Below are 20209 nucleotides of genomic sequence, written 5' to 3' on the forward strand. Positions count from 1 at the left end.
AAGAAGACTTGCACAAATTAAAAGTCATTAGTTTTGGGGAAGATTCAGACCAGAAAGATGTCCGTTATCTCTAAATTAATCTGTAAATATAATGGAATTCCTGATAAAATTTCCAACAGGAAAACTGGACATCTTAATGACAAAGTTCAAGTTAGAAGCAAAAAAAACCCCCAAAATATAGCTAGGAACTATTAAATATTAAACATATTCAAGTGTGATACTGGAGATTGAAAAGATAGGGCAATGGAATATAATTTAAGGTCCAGAAATAGACCCAAACATATGGGAGAATTTAGTATATAATAAAGATGGTATTTAACATTAATTGGAGTGGCGGGGGCGCCTGGGTTTCTCAGTCAGTTAAGCATCTGACTCTTGATTTCAGCTCAGGTCATAATCTCAGAGTTGTGAGATTGAGCCCCCTATCAGGCTCTGTGCTGGGGATGGAACCTGCTTAAGATTCTTTCTCTGCTCTCCTGCTGCCCCTCCCCACCTCTCTCTCCCTCTCTTAAATAAATTAATAAATTAATTTATAATATATATAATTTTAATTAATTAATTAAAGTTAATTGAAGGGGCATCTGGCTGGCTCAGTCAGAAGACCATGGGACTCTGGATGTCAGGGTTGTGAGTTTGAGCCCCATGTTGGGTGTAGAGATTACTAAAAATAAGTAAATGTAGAAAAAATTAAAAATTAAAAATATAATAAAATTTATTGGAAAAAATTTATCCAGTAAATGCTTGGGTCAACTGGATAGCCATGTAGGAAAAAAGTAAGTTAGATCCATACTCACTGATTACATCAGTATAAAGTCCAGATCGATCAAAGTTTTAAATGTAAAAATTGAAACTATGTAGGAGAAGAGACTGTATCAGTCTGAGTTCAATCAGAAGAAGAGAAACCACACAGTGATTTAAACAAGGGAAGTTTATATGGAAAATTTTAACATCGTTTAACATATTCAACTATGATAATAAAGCAACTGTAAGATACGAGAACTTTTTATGGTACCTTAGGGGCTGAGGTAGTGATCTCCAGGAAGGACAAACTTGAAAAGTGGACTCCTTTCCCAAGGCTGGAGTTCAGGACCAGTTGGAGAAAGTATAGTTGCAGCTGACTGGATGCAAAGAAGTTCACTGGTTATCCCAAGCCAGAGCTGGTCCATGGTTACTGGGAAAGCAGGATGCAATCTTCCAGGTGTAGGTGAGCTCTAATCAGTGACTGGGGCATAAGTGTGTAGAGTGGAGATACCAATGTGGACAGGATGCCTGGAGCAGACAGCGCCCAGGTGGAAATTGCAGCATCACTGGGAGGGCCACGGGAGATAAACCTCTGAGGTGAACAGAGGGAGTGAGGCATTACTGCAGGCAGGAGACCTGAGGCAGGCGGTGTCTGTGTAAGAGGCCTGCTGAAAGGTGATCACCAAGCCAAGGCTAAGAGGTTGCAGTGTCTTAGTCAGCTCAGGCTCTCATAACAACAAAATTCTATAAACTAGATGGCTTAAACAACACACATTTATTTTCTCAAAGTTTGGGAGACTAGAAGTTCGAAACCAGGGTGCAAGCATTGGCCAGGTCCTGTGAGAGCCCTCTTCTGGCTTGCAGACAGTAGATTTCTTGCTGTGTGCTCAGATGACCTTTCCTCAGTGCATGTATGTGAAGAGAGAGAGAGAGCTCTGGTGTCCTTCCTCTTCTTAGAAGGTCACCATAGACTGCATCCTCATGACCTCATCTAAACCTAATTACCTCTCAATGGCCTCACTTAAATGCTACCACATTAGGAGTTAGGGCTTAACTATGTGAATTTTAAGGGAACATAAACATTCAGTCTGTAAAATCAAGGGCCTGCTAGTTTGGGGCACTATCTGCTAGTGTGGAGCACTATCAGATGTTCTCATACCCCATTACTTTCAGCAAGAAAGCATCTTCCTCCTGCAGTGTTCCTCCAGTGCTCTCTACTCAAATCCTTAACATTGTGGTCCATGTAAAGGAGAAAGGTTGAAAGGGATTCTGTCCATTATTGCAGACATATATTGAAAGGTGAATTGGATCCTAGAGGCAATAAGTTGATAATTAGCTCACAGAGCATGGGGGAAAATATCAGAGTAAGAAAGGCTTTTCTAACTATAACACAAAACCCAAAATTCCAAAAGTAAAAGATTAATAAATTCAGCTGTATAAAAATAGAAAATCTGTGCTTGGAAAAAAAAAAAAAAAAAAAGTTACATAATCAAGAAGGTAAAGACCAATACTCCAATAGGAAATGAGAAATTACATACATAGTTTTCAGAAAAAGAAATATAAATGACCCTTCAATGTATCAAAATATGTTCAATCTCACTTATAAAAGTAATGAAGAAGAAAATTTAAAGTACATTGAGATGCTATTATTTTTCACCTGTGGGATTACCAAAGTTTTTTTTTTTTTAAATAACATACTGTTCATGAGGTTTTAAAGAAATCGGCACACTTACATGCCATTTATGGGTGTATAAATTAACACAATTTCTGTGGTGGGCAATTTGGTGACAGTATCACAATTTACATACCCTTTGACCTAGCAAGTCTGCTTTTAGGAACTTATCCTACAGATGTATTTTCATATGTGGAAAAATGACTTACGTATTATCATTTCAGCACTCTTTCCAGTATCAAAAGATTGAAAGCAATCTAATGTCAATCAATAGGGAATTGGTTAAATAAAATTATGTCCCATCCATTAATGGAATACTCTGTAGCTGTAAAAATTAAGACACTTTTGGGGCACCTAGGTGGCTCAATCAGTTAAGCATCTGCCTTCGGCTCAGATCATGATCCCAGGGTCCTAGGATGGAGCCCCACATCAGGCTTCCTGCTCAATGGGGAGCCTGCTTCTCTCTCTCCCTCTGCCCCTCCCCCCAGCTTGTGTGCTCTCTCTCTCTCTCTCAAATAAATAAAAAATCTTTTTAAAAAATTAAGACACTTTTTATCTATTGAATGAAATGATTGCCCAAGTACACTATGCAATAAAATCAAGATATAAAAGACTATCATAGTCTCTCTTATTTTGGCAAGAAGAACAAATTTATCTTTTATATTTTCTTTCATGTAAAGAAAAAATCTCTGGGAAGATATCCAACAAGCTACAAATATAGATTGCCTCCAGGAAACCACTGGTTAGCTGAAGAATGAGTGGAAAGGTGATTTTTTTTTCTGCATATAATTTTACAGCCTTTAAATTTTGAATCATGTGCATGTATTATATATTGAAAATAAATAAAAACAAAATATTGAAAATACATTTGTGCTAATAAAATGCAGTTTACATATGGAGATTCTACATAAATTTTTAATTTTTTATAAAAGTTTCTACCGATAAAAAGATTTTTGAAAATCAATGACCTAAACTATGTTCTAATTTTTTCATTTGATTCCCAGTGAGACATCAATCTGAGTTATCCTAAACTGCCGTAAGGAAGAAGAACACACTGGTACTAGATCTAGGGAGAGAGCATCCTCTAGGCATATTTGTACCACTAGTCTACAAAAAAAGCTGAAAGAAATGCAGTGAGGGTTCATCAGTCCTTACCCACCCATCCCAACTTCCACCTCTCTGTGCAAAGCCCATATAACTGAATCAGGGTCTCCACTCTGCACCTTGAAACCCACCCAGATATCTAAGACAAAGAACTTGAGTTTGTGATAGAATAATAACTCCAAACAATGTTGTAGGCAACTTCAGTACCTGATTCACTGGGCTACATTTCAACTCAGCAACTTCCTAAAGCACATTTGAATCTTCCACAACGGAAATCCCAAAATTTCCATCCAGGGGAGAGGGAGGAGAAGTTAGGACATTTGACTGCTCAGATTGCAGATTGCCGGTAATGGTACAACTCCAGCTGAGAGACACCAGGCCTCGTCTTCCTACCACCCATTTTCTCCCTCTTTATCTAACAGCTCCCTATAGGTCCCTGACCCCACCTTTTAGATTTGGAACTCAAGTCTGAACTATTTACACTGTTGCTGTATGGAATGTTGCCTCGGCAATTCATTAGAAAAAAAGCTAAGAATATAAGACTTTCTGTAGCATTCCTCAGTCATCAACCTTTGATATACAGAAATTGTTTCCCGGCCAAGATATATGAGCTCTTCACATTCTAGGCAATTAATGTTTCTGCAAAGCCTGCATTTTAAAATCACTTCCAGAATCAAAGTGAGTACCTGAGAGATCAGATACCATTTTCAAGGGATATAATACATAGTTATGTTTTAGCCTACTTTCTGTTTAGCTTGTTTCTGAATGATGTAATTTTTTAGATGAATTGAGCGCATGGCCTCTTGCTACAGGAGGTTATCAACCAGGAGTGTTCTCGAGCAGTAAGTGGCCCTATTATTTGATTAATGTAAGAAAGAACAGCTTAATTTCCAGTATTTCCAAAACCATTGCATTTGGCAGAATTTTCCAATACTCAAATAGGCAATATTTTCAAACCTTGTTAGAAGATCACTTCCTTTTCCTAAAGGTTATTGTAACCTCCTGGCAGAGACATCAGGAGGTCATCCTATTTTTTTTATTTTAATTACAGGAGATAAGTTAAGCTTTTTGTTTCAGTTTTCAAAATAGAAATGTGTTTTCTGATTTTAAAAAATATGTTTTCATTTTAGAAAACTTAAATGCAGAAAAGTATAGTCTTTTGATTATTGCAAAGTTGACTGTTGGAAACACACTCTTACTGTTGGTTCCTCCTAAAACACTACCAAAAAGAAAGTTGAGGAATTTTTTTAATAGCATTGAATCAGTTAAGATTAGGTTCAGCTGTGAGTCATAGAAACCCCAAAATAAAAGTGGCTTAAATAAGATATAAGTTTATTTCTCTCTCAAATAATTGTAGGCAATCTAGGGCTAGTGTGGCAACTCCATAATCAATAAGGAACCATGCTCCTCCTGGCTCATTGCTCCACCATCTTACTACCATCTGCAACACAGCTACTATTTTGTAGGCCAAGTTGGCTATTCTTATGCTTGTGTTTCAGCAAGCAGGAAAGAGGAAAAGGAGAGCAAAGAGAAGGAGAATAATAAAGATTAGAGCAGAAATAAATGATATAGAAGCTAGGAAAACAATAGGACAGATCAATGAATCCAGGAGCTAGTTCTTTGCAAAAATTAATAAAATTGAGAAACCCTTAGCCAGACTTACCAAAAAGAAAAGAGAAAGGACCCAAATAAAATCACAAATGAGAGATGAGAAATAACCAACACCACAGAAATACAAACAATTATAAGAGAATATTATGAAAAATTGTTTTCCAACAAATTGGACAACTTGGAAGAAATGGACAAATTCCTAGAAACATATAAACTATCAAAACTGAAACAGGAAGAAATAGAAAACTTGAACAGACCTATAACCGGCAAAGAAATTGAAACAGTAATCAAAAATCTCCCAACAAACAAAAGTCCAGGACCAGATGGCTTCCCAGGGGAATTCTACCAAACATTTAAAGGAAAGTTAATACCTATTCTTTTCAAACTATTCCAAAAAATAGAAATGGAAAGAAAACTTCCAAAATCATTTTTTGAGGCCAGCATTACCCTGATACCAAGACCAGACAAAGACTCCACTAAGAAAGAGAACTATAGGTCAATATACCTGATGAACATGGATGCAGAAATTCTCAATAAAATACTAGCAAATAGAATCCACCCGTACACTGAAAGAATCATTCACCACAATCAAGTGGAATTTATTCTTGGACTGCAAGGGTGGTTCAGCATTTGCAAATCAACCAGTGTGATACACCATATTAATAAAAGAAAGGATAAGAACCATATGATCCTTTCAATAGATGCAGAAAAAGCATTTGACAAAATACAACATCCATTCATGATTTAAAAAAAAAAATCAACAAAGTAGGGTTAGAGGGAACAAACCTCAACATTATAAAGGCCATATACGAAAAACCTACAGCTAATATCCTCAGTGGGGAAAAACTGAGATATTTTCCTTTATGGTCAGAACAAGACAGGGATGTCCACTCTCACCCCTGTTATTTAACGTAGTACTGGAAGCCCTAGCCTCAGCAATCAGACAACAAAAGAAATAAAAGGCATCCCAATTGGCAAGGAAGAAGTCAAGCTTTCACTATTTGCAGATGACATGATACTCTATACAGAAAATCCAAAAGACCCCACCAAAAAACTGCTAGAACTGATAAACACGAATTCAGTAAAGTCTCAGGATACAAAATCAATATACAGAAATCTGTTGCATTTCTGTATACCAATAATGAAACAGCAGAAAGAGAAGTCAAGGAATCAATCCCATTTACAGTTGCAGCAAAACCCATAAGATACCTAAGAATAAACCTAACCAAAGAGGTAAAATGTATGTACTCTGAAAACTTTAAAACACTGAAGAAAGAAATTGAGAATGACACAAAGAAATGGAAAGACATTCCATGCTCATGGACTGTAAGAACAAATACTTTTTTAAAAGGTTTTATTTATTTATTTGAGAGAGAGCACAAGTGGGGTGAGGGGCAGAGGCAGAAGCAGATTCCCCACTGAGCAGGGAGCCTGATGCAGGGCTCAATCCTGGGACTCCAGGATCATGACCTGAGGTGAAGGCAGATGCTTAACCAACTGAGCCACCCAGGCACCCTGGAAGAACAAATATTGTTAAAATGTCTGTATTACCCAAAGCAATCTACACATTGAATGCAATCCTTATCAAAATACCACCAGCATTTTTCACAGAGCTAGAATAAACCATCTTAAAATTTGTATAGAACCCCGAATAGCCAAAGCAATCTTGAAAAAGAAAAACAAAGTTGGAGGTAAAGTGGGAGAGCTAGGTTCTTGTCTCACAGAATCGAAGAATGAATCTCACAGACAAAAGAAGTGAGTAAAGCAATAGAATTTCATTAAGGATACAGAAAAAGCTCTCAGGAGTGAGAGGGATCCCGACAGGGTTGCCACTGCGGGCTTTTAGGGTTGGCCTTTTATAGAAAGCTAACCAGGGAACTTAAATCTTTTTGACTTCTCTACTGGTGGCACCATTGATTAAGGACTAGTGATAACATCTTTAATGGCTTACTTCTTTTTAGGGTCTGGTTATTTTCTGTTGACCACAGGAGACTGTCATAAATAAGACTTCCCCTTTGAACACCTAGGGCAGGGTGGCCTGGAGTGTTCCCTTATCTCTGGTTTCCTTATACCTCCACATTTTTGGAATTTCTGTGAGCCTGACCGCATAGCCCCCTTACCTATTTCTCCCTACCTAGCCCCACCTGTCCTTTCTCAGAGGCATCACCTTTCTGAACTTCAAGTTATATTACAAAGCTGTAGTGATTAAGACAGTATGGTACTTGCATAGATCAATGGAACAGCATAGAAAACCCAGAAATGAACCCACAAATATATGGGCAATTAATCCTCGACAAATCAGGAAAGAATATTCAATGGAAAAAGACAGTCTCTTCAATAAATGGTGTTGGGGAAACTGGACAGCAACATGCAAAAGAATGGACTGGACCACTTTCTTATACCATACACAAAAATAAATTCAAAATGGATTAAAGACTGGGGTGCCCGGATTGGGCATCCGACTCTTGATCTCAGCTCGGGTCTTGCTCTCGAGGTTGTGAGTTTGGGCCCTGAGTGGGGCCCCAAGCTGGGCATGGAGCCTACTTTAAAAAAAAAAAATGGATTAAAGACCTAAATGTGAGACAAGAAACCATCAAAATCCTGGAGGAGAACACAGGGAGTAACCTCTTTGACATTGGCCATAGCAGCTTCTTACTAGATATGTTTCCTGAGGCAATGGAAACAAAAGCAAAAATGAACTATTGGGACTTCATCAAGATAAAAAAAAAAAAAAAAAAAAAAACCCTCTGCACAGTGAAGGAAACAATCAACAAAACTAAAAGGCAACCTTCGGAATGGGAGAAGATATTTGCAAATGACATATCTGAGAAAGGATTAGTATCCAAAATATATAAAGAACTCATAACTGAACACCCAAAAAAACAAAGAATCCTGTTAAGAAATAGGCTGAAGACATGAACAGACATTTTTCCAAAGACAACCAGATAGCTAACAGACACATGAACATCACTCATCATCAGATAAATACAAATTAAAACTACAATGAGATATCTCCTCACAGCAGTCAGAATGGGTAAAATTAACACAGGAAACAACAGGTTTTGGTGAAGATGTGGAGGAAGATGAACCCTCTTGCATTGTTGGTGGGAATGCAAACTGGTGTAGCCACTCTAGAGAACAGTATGGAGGTTCCTCAAAAAGTTAGAAATACCCTATGATCCAGCAATTGCACTACTAAGTATTTACCCAAAGGATACAAAAATACAGATTCAAAGGGATGCATGCACCCTGGTGTTTATAGCAGCATTATCAACAATAGCCAAATTATGGAAAGAGCCCAAAGGTCCATCAACTGATGAATGGATAAAGAATATGTGATATATATATATATATATATATATATATATATATATATATATATATACCCAATGGAATATTACCCATAAAAAAGAATGAAATCTTGCCATTTGCAAGGATGTGGATGGAGTTAGAGAGTATTATGCTAAGCAAAGTAAGTCAGTCAGAGAAAGAGGAATACCATATGATTTCACTCATATGTGGAATTTAAGAAACAAAACAGATGAGCAATGGGGGGGAGGTGCAAACCATAAAACAGACTCTTGACTATAAAGAACAAACTGAGGATTGCTGGAGAGGAGATGGGGGGGAGGGTTAAATGGGTGATGGGGATTAAGGAGGGCACTTGTGATGAGCACCTGGTGTTATATGTAAATGATGAATCACTAAATTCTACTCCTGAAATTAGTATTACACTGTATGTTAACTAACTGGAATTTGAATAAAAACTTTAAATAAATAAATAAATAAATAAATAAATAAATAAATAAGTGTGTCAGTCTTCAGATTCTTTTAGGGGATATATGAAAAGAAATTTTTGAAGGCCACTAGCCTATATGTATGGTCTCATTTGTTCTCATTTCTTTTTTTAGTAGGTTTCTTATCTTCCCATCTAAATTACAAATTATCTTCGTGTAAGAATTACATCCTATTTTTTGTGTTTTTCCCAGAAATTCAGGGAGAGGAGCATGTTAGCAAAGTAAGGAGCTGTGGAATTGAGTGGGGCAGGTGTTGACTTAAGTACCCTGGCAGTATTGCAGCTCATGCTCATGAATTTTATGTGTATTTTGCATATATTGCTCAGTTCTGCTCTTTGTCAGGGTGGTTTCCTCATCCCAAATATAATTCTTCCCCACCCAACCCCCATCTGCTATTGATGCTTAGAATTCAAAGTGTCACATATTTTCATTCCACATTTATTCAAAATATATATACATCCTTAGGAGAGGTAACATTGATACAGAATCAGATTAGATTAATTACTTCCTGATAGCAACTTTATAATTAAAAAGGGAGGTGAGATAGAACCAAGAGGTTTACATGTTGGATCCTTGAGCTGACTGCAGACTAAGCCAAGCATCTCTTCTTTACTGAAGTGATCCTGAGGAGCAGAGTGGGTAGGACCTTATCAGTTCTGAAATGATCAACCACATCAAAATCCTCATTTCTGGGAAGTAGAGAGGCTCCCAGTACCTAGACTGACTAAGAAATGAAGATAATATTTAAGAACTAGGCCTCCAGTTTGCAGACCACCCCAAAGTAAAACTCAGCAGTCACAACTGGACTTCCCTTTGGGTGAGTGAATGAGTTCAAACACTTCCTTTCCTGTTTCTGGTAACTCCACATAATCAAAGCCCTTTGGCTGCAAATTTTCTTTCTTCTGGTATAGGGAAGATTTTAGTGCAGTACCTAGAGCATAGTAGGCATCGAGTAGATGTTGGTCAAATAAACAAATCTTCAGGAAGGGAAGGGATCCCCGGGGAGTAATTGATAATGAAGTTAGACTGTCCATTAATCTGGAACCCAAGTCACTAAAGATCTTTGGTTCATTTTTCTCTGCAGCAAGTGAAAGGCAACTTTGCTAGGCTGCAGGCCTGCATCTCAGAACTCCGCATGTTCCAGAGAGAAGGCTGTTTCAGACCACCCGGCCCTTGTCTGCACCTGGCAGTACAGGATGGGCTCCAGCAGTTCAAACAGTATAGCAGACACGTGACCACAGGTGCATCTCTGAGCTACACTTCCCTGGAGGTAAGAGATACTGGTCTTAGGACTCTAAGCCCATTTCAGGCCATCTAGATGCTTCATTATTTATCATCCTTATATTGTTCTTTGTTTCATACACTTTGATGGTAATTTTCAAGGCTAGATTTTCATCTCCCTGCAGGCAAGAGATATGTTCCCTTTTTCCTATAGCCTGTGCAGTTCTTAATACAGATCTGGCATAGAGAGAAATGCTAAAAATATGGGCTGAAGTGAATTATAATGAAAAACTGAAATCAAAATAAAATCTGAATATGCCATCTGCCTCTGGATTTTTGGAACTTGTAAAGTAATTGTTAAACTGCCTAGATTAGTGCTGTATTTATATTTCCTGGGCAGGAATTTACATTTGTTCTTAATCAAATCTTGGCATCAAATTGAGTAAATTTTCTTGGACTCAGCAAATGTGCAGATTTAAAGATTGCTAAAATTCTAGTGCAGACCAAGACAATCTTAAAAAATATAAGTAAGTCATGTCTGGGTACTCCACTGGGTGCATGAGTGACTGAGTTAAAACACATTCAACTGCATGCATCAAACAGGTGCATTTTTAAAAATAACTGTGCTTTTATCTGCATCCTTCTTCATTAATCAAAAATATCCAAGCATTGGGGCACTTGGGTGGCTCAGTCAGTTAAGTGTCTGACTCTTGATTTCAGCTCAGGTCATGATCTCAGGATTGTGAGATCAAACCCTGTGTCGGGCTCCATGCTGGTGGTGGAGCCTGTTTAAGATTCTCTCTCTGTCTCCCTTTGCACCTCCCCTTCATGTGCACACACATGCTCCCTCACTCTTTCTCTCTAAAAAAAAAAAAATTTTCAAGCACCAAAAAAATGTCCAAGTGCAAAAAAGAATTGCATATATTTAATATTTGCCTTCCAGATTTTCAAATTCAAGACAAAACTACTAATGAAAACATACAGCATATTCATTCAGTTGAAATAAAATATTCAGATTATACACAAACACCTCAATATTCTTTCAGGTTAGATATATTGATCAAGAGTGAGTACATTTTAGAGTTAAGAAAGCAAAAGAAACAGCTCACCTGTATCCAGGTTGAACAAGGAGAAAAATCTATGTGGAAGTACCACCATGAGAAAAAAGCACAGAGGCCCTCTGATATTTAGTACACACTTAGTAGAATGTAAGGATTCTATTTCCTTTGTTGCCTTGTAAAATCAAAGCATTTTGAGCATGAGAGATGCTATCAGTGCTTCAAGCAGTCTTAAAAAACTAAAACACAGGGATGTTTTCTCACTGGTCACTTTCTGGGGTAGGCCTCACCTGTTTGGAAGGGTCCTGTGATGATTTATCCCACCAGATCTCTCCCACCAGAATCTGTCAAATGAAATTTGATTTGTAAGTTACCATGAAATCTTCTTCTTTGCTTCAAAGACAATAGCCACTGCCACAGACTTCTGCTGTGTCTATCCTCCAGATCTAACCTGCTATGTTCTTCACTCTGTACATTAGAGAAAGTAGACACATTGATTCTTGGATTTATTTCCAGATTACCGTTCTGACTTCCCAGCCTGGAAAAGAGGTGGTCAAACAATTGGAGGAAGGATTGAAAGATACAGACCTAGTCAGGGTCAGGAGACTTCAGGTGGTTGAGATCACAAAGGGAGTCCTAGAGTATATGGACTCAGTGTCCCCGGCTGAAGAGCCTAGCAGTGATGGTAAGAATTAAAGGAAAAGGTAAAAAGAATTTTAATGAGTAGTCAAGAAGATTATTTTCAATGGTCTTTTTGTTCTTCAATGAAATGAAACCAACAGATTTTACTACAGTTCAGACAGGTGTTTCTAAGTGTATATATAGGCCTAACATATATTAAATATATATTTACTATTTTAATGGGATCATGACATACATAATATTCTATAACCGTCTTTGTGCATTGGACAGCTGTCTGTGTTAGTATCTATAGATCTGTCTTATTTTTTACGGAGGCTACATGATTTTCTTACTGTGTGGTTGGACCATAGTTTGTTTAATCACTTATTAATGCACAATTTGGTTTATTACCCTTTGCTATTATAACCAATGCTGAATAAACAGACTTATATACAGGGCTGGTTTCATGGACTTATGACCAGTATAGTCACACAGGGCCTGGCATTCAGAAACACCCTATGCTTGGGATTTAATGCTCTTTGGTTGCTCTCTTGAAATTCTTAATAATTTTAACTTTGAATTTATATTTTATAAGTGAAGTTTTATGGAACAATGGAGCGTGTACCAGGGGATTAGAGTCTCAGCTCACACACGCCCTGTCTCCTGTGTCCTTCCCACCTCCCCATAATGGGGTTCTCAGTTGTTAGCTTCCCAGCTCTGGTGTCCCCAACCTGCCTACCCCAACCCGCCTACCCCAACCCGGCAACCACTCGTGCCCAGGTCCCTGCCAATAAATCCTACATAAATCACGAATAATTCTAAATTTCCTAGAACAGAAAATATTCGAACTGAGTCTTAAAGAACATATAGGAATTAGTCATGTAGAGGAAGAAGAAAAGAACACTCAAAAAGGAGACGTGGGAGCATGAGAAAGCAAGATTAATCAACTTTCAGGGAAGTGCCCATGGTTCCCTATGACTAGAGCAGGTCAGGCAGAAGCAGGAGTAAGTCTATAAAGGTAGGCAAGGATTTGATCAAGAAAGGCCATATATGCCATTCTAAAACATTTAGATTTCATTCTAAGGCAGTGGAAATTTATGAAAAGATTTTGGTCAAAGTTAAGGAGAGATTCCCAAATTATGGAGTTTAAGATATTTTTAACCAGTTTTAATTTATCCAACACTCAAGTTATTGTTCACCCTTCAGCGGTCCTTTCTGGATGTATTGGCCCTCTCCAAGGCTGTGCACATGGGAGGAGCCCCTGTTCTGATACCATTGATCTCTTCCTGGTCACACTTGGATAACCCACTAATTAGGTGAGAGAGTTAGAAACTAAGGGTGTGGGGGGCGCCTGGGTGTCTCAGTTGGTTAAGCGGCTGCCTTCGGCTCAGGTCATGATCCCGGGGTCCTGGGATCGAGCTCCGCGTCGGGCTCCCTGCTCAGTGGAGAGTCTGCTTCTCCCTCTCCCTCTGCCTGCCTCTCTGCCTACTTGTGCTCTCTCTTATCTCTCTGTCAAATAAATAAATAAAATCTTTAAAAAAAAGAAAGAAACTAAGGGTGTGTTTCTCCTCAAATCCTGAGACGTGGATCCTTCCAGCATCATGAGGCCACTGACATTGTTCTGGTCCAGGAGGGAGGATAACCAGCCTTAGCTGTATCGTTTATGAGCTCTCACCCACTTGGCACACTCTGCTTTTCTCAAGCAGTCTCCTCACTGAATGTCTTTCTTTCTCCATCTCTTCACTTAAAGCTGTCTTTTCCTTTGAATTCCCTCTTCTTTCCTCTGAGTTCCTTCCCTTATCCCCTTCCAGCCAAATACTCCCCATCCCTTAAGGCCTAATTCATGTTCCTGATTACTATGTTGATTTTCCTCTCCTTAGAACAACAATATTACTTGTGGTCTGTACCAAACAATTTAGCACTTGATTATATGCCATGGAAAATTGTTCACCATTGTTTGATTGTGTGATAATTTTGTCTTCTCATCTAATCTGTAAACTACTTGATATCTTTTCTTTCTGAATTAAATTCTAAGTGCCTTGGGATTAGGAATTTGTCTTTATTATTTCTGTGTTCCAGTGTGTAGACTATCCTAGATTACAGGAGATATTTGTTGAATGAATTGATGAAAGTGATACCTGTGGAGACAGTTCTTGGTCTGCCCAGCATCCCCTGAATCCCCATTCTCTAGTAACACCTTACCTTCCTGGTCACAGAGTGGGCCATGACCCAGATGAGGCCATCATAATTCCTCAGGCCACCAGAGTCCTCCCTAGTAGGTTCTCAAACTGAATCTGTGAGAGAGAAGCTCTTTTTCTTTCTCTTTGGCCATGGATATATCAGGCATGGACTATGTCCTTTTCTCCCTTCAGTGACTGTATCCAGTAAGAATTTTCTGTATCTCTAGTGGCACAGAGCTCAGAGTACTTGGAGACCACCTGATGCCTTTATTTAGAATATTTGGATAGAAGAGCTTTTACATTCAGGAAGACAGCTTTCTACCTTGTGTCAGTGCTGATGATCTTCCAGTAACCTCCTATTTGCTTATAAATAATACATCATCCCATAAATTGCTTGTAATTCCTCTTTGTGGGTTAAGTATATGTATGGTTCATAGCTTGAATCTTCCCAGTTTGCCTATACTTTCTTCATAATTATTTTATTCCATTGATGTTTGCCTCATCTTGGTGACCTTAGGAAGAGATTAGCAAAAGCAACTTCTCTCATTCTCAAAAAGATGAGTGCTCCAGAATCAGGTTGTCTGAGTCTAAACCCCAGTTCTATCACTTACTAGCTGTGCAACTTTGAGCAAGGTACTTAGTCTAAGCCTTAGTTGCTAATTCCTGCCCTATGCAGTAGTTGTGTGTATTAAATGAAATGATGTGTGTTAATTAGTACATAATAAATGTTCAGTAAAATCAGCTAATCTTGTTAATATTTCTGAAAATTTTTGCATATGGGTGGTTTAATATTTCTGAGATTTGTTTTTATGGCCAGATCCCAAGTGGACTGTAAGTTACCTAAGGATAAGACTGTGTCTAATGCATCTTTGTATCACCAGCATATATATCGTTCAGCCTGGCACATAGTAGATTCTCAATAAATGCTTCTTTTTTTTTAAGATTTTATTTATTTACTTAACAGAGAGAGAGCACAAGCAGGGGAAGCAGCAGGCAGAGGGAGAGGGAGAAGCAGGCTCACCAAGCAGGGAGCCCAATGCAGGGCTCGATCCCAGGACTCTGGGATCATAACCTGAGCCGAAGGCAGACGCTTAACAACTGAGTCACCCAGGCGCCCCTCGATAAATATTTCTTGAAAAATAAGTGAATGATTGGAGAAAACCAAATGATTTGGGAGAGGTGATGGTCACCTTCTCTGACATCAATTCAAATGGTTAGATTCATATGTCAAACACTCATAGCTTCCCTTTGTAACCCATGAATATCATGAATTAATTCAAGCACTTCTTGAGTCTATTTATAATTTTTTTTTTAACTCTGGTAACCATGATCATCGATTAAAGGAAAAGTATCTCTACTCCACTTTTATAGAGACTGGTTACAGGGAAATGTTGATGCAGATTCGTTTAAAAAGTAACTATGAGAGTATGTCCTTCAATCAGTCAAAATTCTATCCCCTTTAGTGCAGTCCTGCACAGTGAGAACTAATTATAAAGATGACTTGGAGACTGCAAGATCCACAATCATCAAAATAAAAATGAACTTAGAAATGAAAAAAGTAGACTCACATTTTAGAAGGTTTTTTGGGGGGGTATTATTTTTTTTTATTTTTATTGTTATGTTAATCACCATACATTACATCATTAGTTTTTGATGTAGTGTTCCATGATTCGCTGTTTGTGCATAACACCCAGTGCTCCATGCAGAACGTGCCCTCTTTAATACCCATCACCAGGCTAACCCATCCTCCCACCCCCTTCCCCTCTAGAACCCTCAGTTTGTTTTTCAGAGTCCATCGTCTCTCGTGGTTCGTCTCCCCTTCCGATTTCCCAGCCTTCATTCTTCCCCTCCTGCTATCTTCTTCTTTTTTTTTTTTCTTAACATATATTGCATTGTTTCAGAGGTACAAATCTGTGATTCAACAGTCTTGCACAATTCACAGCGCTCACCATAGCACATACCCTCCCCAATGTCTATCACCCAGCCACCCCATCCCTCCCACCCCACCCCCCATTCCAGCAACCCTCAGTTTGTTTCCTGATATTAAGAATTCCTCACATCAGGGCGCCTGGGTGGCTCAGTTGGTTAAGCGACTGCCTTCAGCTCAGGTCATGATCCTGGAGTCCTGGGATCGAGTCCCACGTCGGGCTCCCTGCTCAGCAGGGAGTCTGCTTCTCTCTCTGACCCTCTCCCCTCTCATGCTCTCTCTCTCTATCTCATTCTCTCTCTCAAATAAATAAATAAAATCTTTAAAAAAAAAAAAAAGAATTCCTCACATCAGTGAGGTCATATGATACATGTCTTTCTCTGATTGACTTATTTCACTCAGCATAACACCCTCCAGTTCCATCCACGTCGTTGCAAATGGCAAGATCTCATTCCTTTTGATGGCTGCATAATATTCCATTGTATATATATATACCACCACTTCTTTATCCATTCATCTGTCGATGGACATCTTGGCTCTCCCCACAGTTTGGCTATTGTGGACATTGCTGCTATAAACATCGGGGTGCACGTACCCCTTTGGATCCCTACATTTGTATCTTTGGGGTAAATACCCAGTAGTGCAATTGCTGGATCGTATGGTAGCTCTATTTTCAACTTTTTGAGGAACCTCCATACTGTTTTCCAGAGTGGCTGCACCAGCTTGCATTCCCACCAACAGTGTAGGAGGGGTCCCCTTTCTCTGCATCCCCGCCAACATCTGTCGTTTCCTGACTTGTTAATTTTAGCCATTCTGACTGGTGTGAGGTGGTATCTCATTGAGGTTTTGATTTGGATTTCCCTGATGCCGAGTGATGTTGAGCACTTTTTCATGTGCATTTTAGAAGGTTTTTTAACAAAATCTAAAATGAAAACATTAACTTATTTATTTATTTTTTAAAGATCTTATTTATTTATTTGACAGAGAGAGACACAGCGAGAGAGGGAACACAAGCAGGGGGAGTGGGAGAGGGAGAAGCTGGCTTCCCGCGGAGCAGGGAGCCGATGCGGGGCTCGATCCCAGGACCCTGGGATCATGACCTGAGCTGAAGGCAGCCGCTTAAACGACTGAGCCACCCAGGTGCCCCCAAGGCACTTGTTTGCGATCTGTTCAGTGGAGGAACAGCTCTTCAGGCAGCCAGGGACAAAGATGAGCTCTTTCAGAAAATTTGACAGAGAGAGAGAATGAGTGCACAAGCAGAGGGAATGGCAGAGGGAGAGGGAGAAGCAGGCTCTGCACTGAGCAGGGAGCCTGATGTAGGACTAGATCCCAGGACCCTGGGATCATGACCTGAGCCAAAGGTAGACGCTTAACGAGTGAGCCACCCAGGCATCCCAAAAAGATTAACTTTAAATCATTTTCATATCAGTTAAATTTTTCTATAAATATTCAGACCATATAGCCTATTCTATATTTCCCTCTAACCACATAAAAGGTGCTTCTTTTTTTTAAAGATTTTATTTATTTATTTGAGAGAGAGAGCAAGAGAGAGAGCAGGAGCGGAGAGAGGGACAGAGAGGGACAGAGGGAGAAGCAGACTCCGTGCTGAGCAGGGAGCCCAATGTGGGACTCAATCACATGATCCTGGGATCATGACCTGAGCTGAAGGCAGACACTTAACTGACTGAGCCACCCAGGTACCCCATAAATGGTGCTTCTTTTCATCTGTTCCTGCTTGGTCTAACTGGTGCGTTTTTTCTTTATTTTAAAATTTAGCTGGGGGCGCCTGGGTGGCTCAGTCGTTAAGTGTCTGCCTTCGGCTCAGGTCAGGATCCCAGGGTCCTGGGATCGAGCCCCGCATCAGGCTCCCTGCTCCGCGGGAAGCCTGCTTCTCTCTCTCCCACTCCCCCTGCTTGTGTTCCCTCTCTCGCTGTGTCTCTCTGTCAAATAAATAAATAAAATCTTTAAAAAAAAAATAAAAATAAAAAAAATAAAATAAAATTTAGCTGAAAGATCCAATCTAGCTCTCTTTGTAGTAGCTTTTGTCTGGTCATTTTACCATTTTTTATTACAAGTTGTACAAACTTAAACATTGCATAAGTATAATACAGACCGTTCAAATGACCCAAAATTCTGCTCTCCAGAGATAACCACCATTAGTAGCATAGGGCACATTCTGCTGAATAATTTTTCTTACATGTACATGGATATGGACACACATGTAACATTATTACAGTACTCACTGTTCTGTCTGCATTTTTATTTTTTCCATTTGGCTAATTATCCAATATTTTTTTTCACATTGACACACACAGAACTAATATATTCCTTTTAACATCTGTGAGGCATTTTACTGTATAAATTCATCACTATTTATTCAACCATCCAGTTGGATTTTTACATTTCACTGAAGAACTGCGTGACCTTGAACAGTTACTTAAACTTTTTATTCCACAATTTTTTCGTTTACAAAATAGGGCTAATAAGAGTAGCTGCCTCATAGGGTTTTTATGAGGATTAAATACATCTTGCATGTAAAGCACTTAGAACAGTGTCTGGCACATGTGAGCAGTAAATAAACATTATCTGTGATATTTATAGTAGTAACAGTATGGGACGCTGGGGTGGCTCAGTTGGTTAAGCATCTGCCTTCTGCTCAGGTCATAATCCCAGGGTCCTGAGATTGAGCCCTGCATCAGGCTCCTTACTCAGTGGGGAACTTGCTTCTGCCTGCTGCTCCCCCTTCTTGTGTGCTCTCTTTCTCTTTCTGGCAAATAAATAAAATCTTTTTAAAAATAGTAGTAATAGTAGAACCTTTTTATATATGCCTTTTTACTGAGAAAATTTCAAGCTCTAATAACTTTTTTACTGAAAAAGAAGATATGACCATAAAAAATGTTTAAATTTAAAACCATTCATAATTCCACTATCGCAATATACTGATTTTATTTTTGCACGCTGTTTCTTGGTTTTCACAATCATGTTTATGTTACATAGTTATAATTCACATATATGGTATTTTGTTTTCATGTAACATAATATTATAAAACTTCTCCCACCGTTTTTATAGCCTTTCTTTTCCGTTATTGATCCATTTTATTCCTCTTTTGCTCTTAAAAGAGGACTAGAAGTGTTGGTCTATGAAATAGAGTTATGAGGGGAAGCTGGTGGCCTTCCTTATCTTTATATGCCCTCTTTACATATATGCCAACCCTGGTCATTAGAGCAGATCCTTAATGCTGGATTTTGATCAAATTTAGGGTCTAGGAGAGAGCCTGCCAATTCCAGCAGCCAAAGTTAACCCCATAAAAGAGCCATTGATGGAATAATGCTGCTAGCTTTACTCATTTTTAAGTAAGTTCTGAGCCTCAAGGAAAAGATACACGAAATAAAAGCCACAGTCTCTTAACCTACTCTAACTTTTGTTTATGGATCATAATAATAGCAACATTTATTAAACACTTGCTGTCCAAATATTTTCTGTTCTAAATAGTTTCCACAGGGGTGCCGGGGTGGCTCAGTCTGTTAAGCATCTGACTCTTGATTTCAGCTCAGGTCATGATCTCAGAGTTATGAGATCGAGCCCCACATTGGGCTCATGTGCTGGGCATGGAGCCTACTTGAGAATCTCTCTCTCTCTCTCTCTCTCTCTCTCCCTCTGCCCCTCCTCCTTCTCTAAAATAAATAGATATATAGCGATAGATAAATAAATAAATAATTTCTACATATTATCTTATTAATCCTCATGTATCTAAGTGAAGAAACTAAGGCATAGTTCCTTGTCCACATTAACTTTCCCAAGGTTTCTCAGTTAAGAGAAAGAACAAGGGTTCAAGTCTAAGCAGTCTGACTCCAAATCTCCCATACTTAACCATTCTCTTTACTGCCTGTGTTGAAAGAGGCAATAAAAATAATCAACAATTCAAATGCTCGTTCTTTGAAAAAACTGATAAGCAGAGAATCCTCTGGGAAACTAATGAAGGAAAAAGAGAAGGGAAAAAACACAAGAAACTATGTTAGGGTTGGGAAAAGGGAACATAATTGCAGATTGAACTATGAATTCAAACATTTAGACAAAAATGGACACATTCCTAAAAAGACACCAAATTTGACTCACAAATAAAAGATCTGAATGGTTCCCATAATGTACCAATCTTAGATGGCTTTACAGTTGAGTTCTATCAAGCTTTCAAGGAACAGATCAGTCCAATCTTATACAAACTCTTCCAGAAGTAAAAGGAAGGGAGGGAGGGAGGGAAGAGAGGAAGGAAGGAAGG

At 38.8% G+C, this 20209-nt stretch overlaps 1 protein-coding gene across 1 annotated transcript in view; it reads left to right on the plus strand.

Moving 5' to 3' along the window:
• The window catches only part of M1AP (meiosis 1 associated protein), a 71534-nt gene that overhangs the window by 14421 nt on the left and 36904 nt on the right, over positions 1 to 20209 (plus strand). The window contains exons 3-4 of the mRNA XM_032410612.1: positions 10010 to 10195; positions 11721 to 11889. Coding sequence (XP_032266503.1) covers positions 10010 to 10195; positions 11721 to 11889 — 355 coding nt within the window. The remainder of the gene's footprint in view (positions 1 to 10009; positions 10196 to 11720; positions 11890 to 20209) is intronic.

This window comes from Phoca vitulina, unplaced genomic scaffold, assembly GCF_004348235.1.
Source record: "Phoca vitulina isolate PV1807 unplaced genomic scaffold, GSC_HSeal_1.0 scaffold12, whole genome shotgun sequence".
Lineage (NCBI taxonomy): Eukaryota > Metazoa > Chordata > Mammalia > Carnivora > Phocidae > Phoca > Phoca vitulina.